General features: G+C 32.3%; 1 protein-coding gene across 1 annotated transcript; it reads right to left on the bottom strand.

Moving 5' to 3' along the window:
- Positions 1–3,132: 3,132 nt before the first annotated feature.
- Positions 3,133–5,169, bottom strand: LOC133039615 (uncharacterized). Its single transcript, XM_061118516.1, has 4 exons — positions 4,228–5,169; positions 3,978–4,145; positions 3,516–3,848; positions 3,133–3,435 (listed from the first exon to the last, which is right to left on the bottom strand). The coding sequence occupies exons 1-4, from the start codon at positions 5,167–5,169 to the stop codon at positions 3,133–3,135; spliced, it is 1,746 nt and encodes a 581-aa protein (XP_060974499.1).
- Positions 5,170–11,639: the final 6,470 nt, after the last annotated feature.

Here is an 11,639-nt window from a genome sequence, read left to right as displayed (position 1 = left end):
ATGAAGAGGGTATTTGCAAAAGAAAAAAAAAGAAAGAAAGGAAAAAAAAAAAAGGAAAAATGTAAAATTAAAATTGTTTTTTTTTTTAATTTTTAAAGAAAAATATATATATATTTTTTTTAAAATAATTAATTATTTTTATTTTTTTTATATATTTATTTACGTGGACTAATAAAATTGTGCCACGTGTACACTGTGTACACGTGGACATTCCAACCTGGCACTTAACAGGCAAAAATGGATGGAAAGGGCTAGCTAACGGACTAGTGGTTTAGGTAGTTTTACCACCAAAATTTTAGATTAGGGGGTTAGTTGTAAAAATCTGTCCACTTAAAGGGGTTTTGCCGCAAATAACCCTTATTGTTATTATTTTGTTTTCATTTCGGAAATTTTTTTTCAACTTTCTAGGTCAGTGTGTTCAGGGTTTGTTTGTTTGTTTTTTTTTTCTAGGAAATATTAGAATTAAAATATAACGTCGTATATATCGTTTTAAATTAGTTGTTGAATATCTAAAATTTATATTGGATTTTTTTTAAAAAAAAAATTAATAAATAAAATTGGAATTTAATTGAGTATAATAGAAAAATTTAGTGTTTGAAATTATATAATCTAGCTATAGTATACAAACAGCTAGACATTAATAATTATAATAAGATCTTTATTAATTGTTTTTAAAAAAAAAAGATATTAAAATAAAGTACAGCTAAATTAAAAACAAAAAAAAATATATTAATTACTTTATAGAGTAATTAAGAAAAATAAATAATACGAATGTAATTTTTATAATAGAATTAGGATTAAATAATACTGTAATTATATAGAGTAATTATCCTAAAAAAAGATATTGTAATTGTCATAGAAATAGGATTTGTACGTCTCGGGAAATACGAATAGAAATAGGATTGATTTGTTCTATAAATATATATAAATACTGAGTAGAGCAAAATAATAACTTACGCAAACACGTATATGTAAGTATAAGAGAGTATTATTATATAAATAAAACCTCTCTTGATAGGTAGCTTATTATTAATTAGAGTAATAATGGCAGCAATGGATGATATTGATATTAATGTAATACCTCAGGAGATTTCATTTGATCGGAGCAGTTCGAATGATGATATTGATTGGGGTGAATTAGATAAATTGTTGGAGGCCAATAATAATAATAAGATGATGAATGAAAGTATTATTAGTACTGAGACGATCATAATGAATGATGATCAAAGAAGCAGAAGAAAATTAGAAATCTATCGACCCTCCCCACTTTTGTTGAACAGGATGAGTACTACAACAACCTCAAGTAGTACTCTCACCAAGACTCAAGAAAATATTTTCTATACATCTGATATAGTACCTGCAATTAATGTCTACCCTTATTGGGGTCAAACTAACAATCAAGAACCTCAAATGGAAACAATCAATGCTTTTTCCATTCCCATTCCGGCTACTGAAACTCGCACTCGAAAAGTACCTTCAAAAAATGGTCGTTGGACAATAATAGAGCACATGTAAGTAATACATTATTATTTACTCTTAACTTCTTTTTTTATTATTTATTATAGAGAATACTTACATGTGAATTGTTTTTATTATCAGGCTTTTCTTGAAAGGGTTGAATAAGTTTGGTTATGGCCAATGGACAAAAATATGTGCACTACTTGGTGGTACAAGAACTCCCGCCCAAGTGTCTAGCCATGCTCAAAACTATTATAATAAAATGATGAAGAAAGAAGATGAAGCTGGTGCAGTGACAAAGAATAAGAAGATGTTGAATAAGAGTATTAATGATATTGTTCTAAACGATGATGGCACAATATCAGCTCCCAATTATCTCTTACGCACTCTCTCCAAATATCAACATATTTATTACCAATCCTAGCTAGCTACTATAAACTACGACTTCATTTTGTATCCCTTATAATTCAAACTATTTTGTATCCCTAATAATTCAAACTAAATATAATAAACTAACTTAAATATATAATGTAAACAAACCAACAATTTCTAATAATAAAAATCTAGAGCATTCATTTTCATATATGTATTTCAAACTATGAATCTTAATTTATTTTATAATTTGTAGGTTTAGGAACCCTAATGTAATCTATTATGATAAAATTAATTCAATTAACTAACAAGTTATATTTATTCAGTAATAATTAATCAAGCACTAGTAAAACAATTTGAATCTCTCTAAGAAAAACTCATAGAATTAGTAGTTACTCTCAATCCCACACTTTTCCTATGTCATTCAATTCTAAGTCTGATTTTAGATTACCTCTCTCAAGTGTAAAACCTAAAATTTTAATACTAATTAATGGTGATCAAGCATTAATAATTATATAACACAAAAATTACATAAACAAATAGCAAGAACAAACATGAGAATAATCTAAAAACTTTGATTCATAATCTAAAATAGTTCCGTTCACATTCTAGAAAAGTATGTTTACTTCATAATTATAAATATAATAACAACAATAATCATGTTCATAATTAAACAACTAAACAGAAGAATAGAGAAGAAGGCAAATAACTCTAATGATGATTGGTGATGATTACTTGAAATCTCTTCCCTCTTGCTCTTCAATATGTTTTCTAATCTTTAAAAGTATTTTTGTCTCTCACTCGTCGTCAGTGTTTAAGCTAAAGAACGAGAGAAAAAGAATATTATGTACATTGCATTTCAAGAAAGAGATTACAGAGGATTATATACAGAGTTACAGAAAGAAAGTAGTTACAACAAACATTGACTCAAACCACTTTCTAACAGAAAACTACTAACTCAAAAGAAAGACACATGTTTAATAAGACTAAGTCAGCTCAGCAGACTCAGTATCCTTGACAGGCCCCCTCAAACTTAGTGTGGTGGAACACATAACACCAAGTTTATCTCGTAAGAAAGGAAATTGCGAGTTGGAGATGGGCTTGGTTAGAGGGTCAGCTAGTTGATGGTTGGCAGGGACATGTTGAACACATATCTCTTTTTGAAGCACTTTGTCCATGACAAAATAGAGATCAATCTCTATATGTTTGGTGCGTGCGTGAAGCACAGGGTTGGCAGGCAGCATGACGGTGCTAAGGTTGTCGCACCATATCAGAGGAGGAGAGGCCATAGGCAGCTGTAGTTCAGTGAGCATTGAGCCAACTTATTTCAGTCACCACAGAAGCAAGGCTTCGAAATTCATCTTCTGTGGATGATCGAGAGATAGTGTTCTGTTTCTTGGACTGCCAACTACTCAGATTTTCACCCCAGAAAATGCAGTAGCCAGTAGTCGAGCGTCGATCATCGGGATCAGCGGCCCAGTCAGCATCACAGTATGCTTCAAGACGCAAGTGTGGAGATCTTTTTATATGAAGACCGTAGTCTGTTGTGCCAGCAAGATAACGGATAATTCTTTTGACAGCAACAACGTGTGACTGAAAAGGATTCTGCATAAATTGGCAGACCTTGTTGACACTAAAAGCAATGTCGGGTCTATAGTTATCGTTGCATATTGAAGAGCACCAACCAATGACCTATATGCAGAAGGATCTTCAACAGGGTCGCTGCCATAATTATTGGACAATCTCAGCCCACTATTCATTTGGGTACTTTGTGGTTTGGCACCTTGGAGTTCAGCTTTACATATCAGATCCTGAATATATTTTTGTTGAGATAAGACGACACCTTCAGTAGTGGGAAGCACTTGTATTCCCAAGAAAAATGAGATGAGACCAAGGTCTTTAAGTGTAAAGTTGGAACTGAGTGCTACAATTAGGGAAGACACTTGAGCACTATCAGAACCAGTAATCAAGATATCATCCACGTATACAAGAATATAAAGCCAGCTTGAATTGGTGATCTTAGTAAATAAAGAATGATCTTATTTTACTGATTGAAACCCCAGGGTGAGTAGAGCAGATGACAACTTTTCAAACCAAGCCCGTGGTGCTTGCTTCAACCCATATAGAGCCTTGTTAAGTTTGCATACCTTGTTTGGATGTTTTGGATCAATGCATCCAGGCAGTTGAACCATGTAAATCTCCTCATGTAGGTCTCCATTTAAAAAGGCATTGTTAACATCCAACTGCCTTATTGGCCAACCTTTTTTCACTGCAAGAGTTACGTAACTCGAATAGTTGTAGGCTTCGCAACAGAGCTAAAGGTTTCATTGAAATCAAACCGAAGTTGCTGATGAAAACCCTTGGCTACTCGTCTGGCTTTGTATTGGCTTACACTACAACTCGAATAGCCTGCAGCCACTTCTTGCCATCTTTGCGATTCACTGCTTCTTGATAGGATTTGGGCACTGTGTTGTCAACTTCATCTGTGACAGACAGAGCATATGCTGAAAAATCAGCATAGCCAAACTTCTCAGGTGCCCTGATTTCTCTCCTAGTTCTATCCTTGGCAAGTTGGTAGTCATCTAGGTTGCTTGTTGTCTCAGTTTCTTTTCTCTGATCTGTGGAAGCTTGATTCAGAGACTCAGTTCTTTGTTCAAGTTCCACTTGAACACTCCTAGGAACAACATCTGAGCTCATGGGGATTTCTCTGGTGGTTTTCAATGGCATTTCATCTTCTCTAAAGATGACATCTCTGCTTATTATGCATTTCTTGTACCCTTCCTCCAAACACCAGATTTTGTAGCCCTTGATTCCATCAAGGTAGCCAAGAAATAAGCATTTAAGTGCTCTTGGTTGCAGCTTGTCTTGCCTGATGTGAGCATAGGCAGTGCAACCAAAGACTTTGAGATGTTCATAGCTAGGTGCTTTGCCAGTCCAGAATTCTTGAGGAGTTTTGAAATTTAATGCTGTAGAGGGACATCTATTTATCAAATAGCAAGTAGTTTTTAGAGCTTCACCCCAAAAATGCTTGGCCAAACCAGCTCCTATGAGCATGCACCTTACCCTTTCCAACAGGGTTCTGTTCATTCTCTCAGCAAGGCCATTTTGCTGAGGGTTCTTGACCACTGTGTGATGCCTGACAATGCCTTCTTTCCTACAATAACTTGTAAACATATCAGAGCAAAATTCTAACCCATTATCAGTTCTGAGTTTCTTTATCTTCCTACTAGTTTGATTTTCAATCAATTTCTTCCAGTTAACAAAGGTCTCAAAAGCCAGATCTTTGCTTTTCAATAAGAAAACCCACACCTTCCTAGAGTAGTCATCAATGATGCTCATGAAATAGCTTGCTCCTCCCAAAGTTTTGGTTCTTGATGCACCCCATAGATCTGAGTGAATGTAGTCAAGTTCGCTCTTGGTGTATGTTGACCTGTGGTGAATTTAACCTTGTAGCTTTTGCCAAATATACATTCTTCACAAAATGGCAGTTTTGTGTTCAGTTTTCCCTTGAGTAACCCTTGTTTTTCAAGCTCTGAGATTCCCCTCTCACTTACATGGCCCAATCTGAGATGCCACAGTTTTGTGTCATCATTCTGTTCTGCAACAGCAGGTGCTGCACTTCCAATGACAGTTCTCCCAATAAGAGAGTATAGGCCATGCTTCAATTCACCTTTCATCACTGTCATTGATCCCTTGGATATCTTCAATATCCCATCTTCCACCTTGATTGTGCATCCAAGTTTGTCAAGCATTCCAATGGATATCAAGTTTCTTTTGAGGTCAGGGACATACCTCACTTCTTGCAGAGTCCTAGAGATGCCATCAAACATCTTTATCATGACAGAACCAGAGCCAAGGACATTACAGGCCTTGTTGTTGCCTAGCAACACAGTCCCTCCTGAGATTTCCTTGAGTTCTTGGAACATCTCCTTCTTAGGACACATATGGAAGGAACATCCTGAATCAAGGTTCCACTCATCATTGACTCCTTCCTTTGACACTACCAAAGCCCCTGCAGATTCATAGCCATCAGAAACAACATCAGCTTCTCCCGTATTCTTGCTTTTCTCTCTGTCAGTTTTGGCTTTCAGTGCCCTACATTCATCTCTAAAGTGCCCTTCCTTGTTAAAATAGCAACACTTCTTTCCAGTCTTGAATTTTGACTTGGAATTTGGCCTGAATCCACCTCTGTTCTTGTAGTATTTTGACTCTCTTCTTTCTGGTCTTCCTTTGGAGAACAACCCTTCACCATTTGATTCAATTCTGTCCTCTGATTTCTTTTGAATCTCTTTAGAATTCAGAGCAGACTTTACTTCTGACATGGTTAGTGTATCTTTTCCATACAATATAGTGTCAACAAAATGCTCAAAAGATTTAGGTAGAGAGCTTAAAAGAATGATACCTCGATCTTCTTCATCGATCTTGACACCAATGTTGTTCAATTCGAGTATGATCTTGTTGAATTCGTCAAGGTGTTTTCTTAGCTCCTTTGATTCATCCATCTTGATAGTGTAGAGTTTCTTCTTCAGGTACAGTTTATTGGCTAAAGATTTCTTCAAGTAGATCTTTGCCAATTTATCCCAGAGACCAATGGCTGTTTCTTCATCAGACACTTCTCGAAGAACCTCATCTCCCAAAGAAAGCAATATGGCACTATGAGCCTTGATCTGTATCTCTTTCCCTTTCTTTTTATCTTCGATTTCAGCAATTGCAGAAGTGTTAATGGCCTCTGAGATGCCTTGATGCACCAGCAAAGCTTTCATTTTGATTCTCCAAAGCCCGAAGTCATTTTCTCCAATGAACTTATCGACTTCGAACTTAGCCATTGCCATTCTTGAACCTTGAATCTGTGATCAACCGATTCTTGATCTTCTTGAGCTACACAAACTCTGATACCATTTGTTGCGGATTATAAAACCTGATCAAGATCACCATAACAACAAATTCAAGGACAACAATAACAATGACACATAAATTAAAACAGAACCAGAAACTTAATGAAAATCAAGCTTGAACTAAAGATGAATGAAAAACAGAAATGTCATAAGATTGAAATTGAAACTGAGAAAGGAAAGAGTACAACTTGAATCACCAATGTTGAATACAAAAATTACAAATGAAATCTCACACTGAGAGAAGTCACTATAAGAGTGAACAATCTCCATTTACAACCCTCAATCCACTGTGAAAAGACCAGCTGAGAATTCAGCAATGACAATGGTGATTCCCTTGTTCTTTCTGGTTTCTTTCCTTACACAGACTCTCTCTCTCTCTCTCTCTCTCTCTCTCTCTCTCTCTCAATCCTGGACACTACTAACATAAACTGGTGTAGGCTTTGCTCTCTTGCAATGCACCTGATCAAGTTGGGGAGAGGAGGTTTATATAGTTATGACAGTTGGACAAGTCACCAACCATATGCTGAGTTGTCAAAAAACAGTTAATTCGGTTTGGCTCTTCAAAGTAGTTAAAACACCAACAATATGTTTGTGTCATTATTACTTATATATAAACTATTATTATTATTATCACTTAACTATTTGTTACATGTTGTTTTATTGAAGCTAGCATAGGTACTCTATTTTCAATAATACTTGTATATTAATTTATATTAAATTATCATGAACTCAAAATGATCAATGACTAAACTATCCCAAGTTAGAAATGTGATTATTATAACACATAATTAAATGCAGTTTGATTATATTAATATAATTTTACACATTAAAACTAAGTTCATAGTACAAAAGATCAAATATGTCTAATTGCAAATTACAGAATTAATAAACCAAAAACAGGCCTCACCGCTCAGTTTTCTGGACAGAGAAGCTCTATCCTCTTCATTGTGAATTTGTCATCATCAGAACTTGCGTCACTAGAGACAAACTTCTCTTTCTTTGTAAAGCCGCATTCCCAGGAAGAGGAACTTGGCTTAGAGGAGCCACGTTCAAAACTAGAGAAGAATGTAGAGTCACAAGATACTCAAGTTCTAGGTTCTTCCCTTGTGCGACTATGGGTTTCTTGTTAACCAAAGACTTGAAAATTCTTGTGACCTGAAATTATATATACCATAAACTTCAAAATAAAGAACAATGTTTGGTTTATTAGAAAAATTAAATAAAATAAATTAAGTGGCTAAACCTAAACAAAAAGTGATTTAGAAAGAAAAGTGTAAATTAGGATTATATACTTTATTTAAGATATACCATTAAAGAGAAGGTGATGTGTGATTTTATATTTTTTTTAACTAATTATTATTAATAATATTTTAAAATATTTTGAATTGTATATGAATATTTTTTAAATTAATTAATCAATTAATATTTATAAAGTTAATAAAAATATTAAAAATAAAAGAATTAAGGAAGAAATATGTAGAAGTATTTCAAAAGATTATAAAGTAACATGTCACCGATCTTTAGATAGATATAAATAGATATATAAATTTTTGTGATAGGTATCAAATTTGTATTTTAAGTAGCTCATTTACTTTATAGAAACTACCCATAATAATAATAGACTTGAAAAATGAATTTGTTGTTCCTTTATTTATGTTAAAAGATAATAAAAGTTAGAGTAGAATTATAATTTCTATTAAAATGGGATTATTTCAAAAAACATAAAAAGAACAAAAAAAATTACAAAAATACGGTTTCACGGAATTTTAAATATTTTTACGATTTTTTCGGTTTTATTTACGAAAAATACGGTCTTTTTATGTTATAATCTTGTTAATTTGTTGTTGATTTTTTGTTATCTGTATGTTATTTTTTGTTGTGATTTTGATGTTATTTTCATGTTACTTTTATGTAGTTTTCGTGTTATTTTTCGAAAAACCGTAAAAATGTAAAAATATATTCTTTAAACGTAAAAATGTAAATATTTTACAAAAATTAGTGCCTTATGTAATTATTCCATAATTAAATGAACATAGTTCTATTCTCCTTTCAATCAAAATCAGTACAATTATGCAAATAAAATATTTATTATGCTAAGCAAGTAAGCATTTACTCATAATATATTTTTATTGTTATTGTTTTGTTTTCATTTCGGAAATTTTTTTTCAACTTTCTAGGTCAGTGTGTTCAGGGTTTGTTTGTTTGTTTTTTTTTTCTAGGAAATATTAGAATTAAAATATAACGTCGTATATATCGTTTTAAATTAGTTGTTGAATATCTAAAATTTATATTGGATTTTTTTTTTAAAAAAAAATTAATAAATAAAATTGGAATTTAATTGAGTATAATAGAAAAATTTAGTGTTTGAAATTATATAATATTCAAGCTATAGTATACAAACAGCTAGACATTAATAATTATAATAAGATCTTTATTAATTGTTTTAAAAAAAAAAGATATTAAAATAAAGTACAGCTAAATTAAAAACAAAAAAAAAAATATTAATTACTTTATAGAGTAATTAAGAAAAATAAATAATACGAATGTAATTTTTATAATAGAATTAGGATTAAATAATACTGTAATTATATAGAGTAATTATCCTAAAAAAAGATATTGTAATTGTCATAGAAATAGGATTTGTACGTCTCGGGAAATACGAATAGAAATAGGATTGATTTGTTCTATAAATATATATAAATACTGAGTAGAGCAAAATAATAACTTACGCAAACACGTATATGTAAGTATAAGAGAGTATTATTATATAAATAAAACCTCTCTTGATAGGTAGCTTATTATTAATTAGAGTAATAATGGCAGCAATGGATGATATTGATATTAATGTAATACCTCAGGAGATTTCATTTGATCGGAGCAGTTCGAATGATGATATTGATTGGGGTGAATTAGATAAATTGTTGGAGGCCAATAATAATAATAAGATGATGAATGAAAGTATTATTAGTACTGAGACGATCATAATGAATGATGATCAAAGAAGCAGAAGAAAATTAGAAATCTATCGACCCTCCCCACTTTTGTTGAACAGGATGAGTACTACAACAACCTCAAGTAGTACTCTCACCAAGACTCAAGAAAATATTTTCTATACATCTGATATAGTACCTGCAATTAATGTCTACCCTTATTGGGGTCAAACTAACAATCAAGAACCTCAAATGGAAACAATCAATGCTTTTTCCATTCCCATTCCGGCTACTGAAACTCGCACTCGAAAAGCACCTTCAAAAAATGGTCGTTGGACAATAATAGAGCACATGTAAGTAAAGTAATACATTATTATTTACTCTTAACTTCTTTTTTTATTATTTATTATAGAGAATACTTACATGTGAATTGTTTTTATTATCAGGCTTTTCTTGAAAGGGTTGAATAAGTTTGGTTATGGCCAATGGACAAAAATATGTGCACTACTTGGTGGTACAAGAACTCCCGCCCAAGTGTCTAGCCATGCTCAAAACTATTATAATAAAATGATGAAGAAAGAAGATGAAGCTGGTGCAGTGACAAAGAATAAGAAGATGTTGAATAAGAGTATTAATGATATTGTTCTAAACGATGATGGCACAATATCAGCTCCCAATTATCTCTTACGCACTCTCTCCAAATATCAACATATTTATTACCAATCCTAGCTAGCTACTATAAACTACGACTTCATTTTGTATCCCTTATAATTCAAACTATTTTGTATCCCTTATAATTCAAACTAAATATAATAAACTAACTTAAATATATAATGTAAACAAATCAACAATTTCTAATAATAAAAATTTAGAGCATTCATTTTCATATATGTATTTCAAACTATGAATCTTAATTTATTTTATAATTTGTAGGTTTAGGAACCCTAATGTAATCTATTATGATAAAATTAATTCAATTAACTAACAAGTTATATTTATTCAGTAATAATTAATCAAGCACTAGTAAGACAATTTGAATCTCTCTAAGAAAAACTCATAGAATTAGTAGTTACTCTCAATCCCACACTTTTCCTATATCATTCAATTCTAAGTCTGATTTTAGATTACCTCTCTCAAGTGTAAAACCTAAAATTTTAATACTAATTAATGGTGATCAAGCATTAATAATTATATAACACAAAAATTACATAAACAAATAGCAAGAACAAACATGAGAATAATCTAAAAACTTTGATTCATAATCTAAAATAGTTCCGTTCACATTCTAGAAAAGTATGTTTACTTCATAATAATAAATATAATAACAACAATAATCATGTTCATAATTAAACAACTAAACAGAAGAATAGAGAAGAAGAAGAAGCAAATAACTCTAATGATGATTGGTGATGATTACTTGAAATCTCTTCCCTCTTGCTCTTCAATATGTTTTCTAATCTGTAAAAGTATTTTTCTCTCTCACTCGTCGTCAGTGTTTAAGCTAAAGAACGAGAGAAAAAGAATATTCTGTACATTGCATTTCAAGAAAGAGATTACAGAGGATTATATACAGAGTTACAGAAAGAAAGTAGTTACAACAAACATTGACTCAAACCACTTTCTAATAGAAAACTACTAACTCAAAAGAAAGACACATGTTTAATAAGACTAAGTCAGCTCAGCAGACTCAGTATCCTTGACAGGCCCCCTCAAACTTAGTGTGGTGGAACACACAACACTAAGTTTGTCTCGTAAGAAAGGAAATTGCGAGTTGGAGATGGGCTTGGTTAGAGGGTCAGCTAGTTGATGGTTGGCAGGGACATGTTGAACACATATCTCTTTTTGAAGCACTTTGTCCATGACAAAATAGAGATCAATCTCTATATGTTTGGTGCGTGCGTGAAGCACAGGGTTGGCAGGCAGCATGATGGTGCTAAGGTTGTCGCACCATATCAGAGGAGGAGAGGCCATAGGCAGTTGTAGT

Source organism: Cannabis sativa, chromosome 7 (assembly GCF_029168945.1).
Source record: "Cannabis sativa cultivar Pink pepper isolate KNU-18-1 chromosome 7, ASM2916894v1, whole genome shotgun sequence".
Taxonomy (NCBI): Eukaryota; Viridiplantae; Streptophyta; class Magnoliopsida; order Rosales; family Cannabaceae; genus Cannabis; species Cannabis sativa.
Note: the sequence above shows the minus strand (reverse complement) of the source record. Positions and strands in the feature narration are given on the sequence as shown.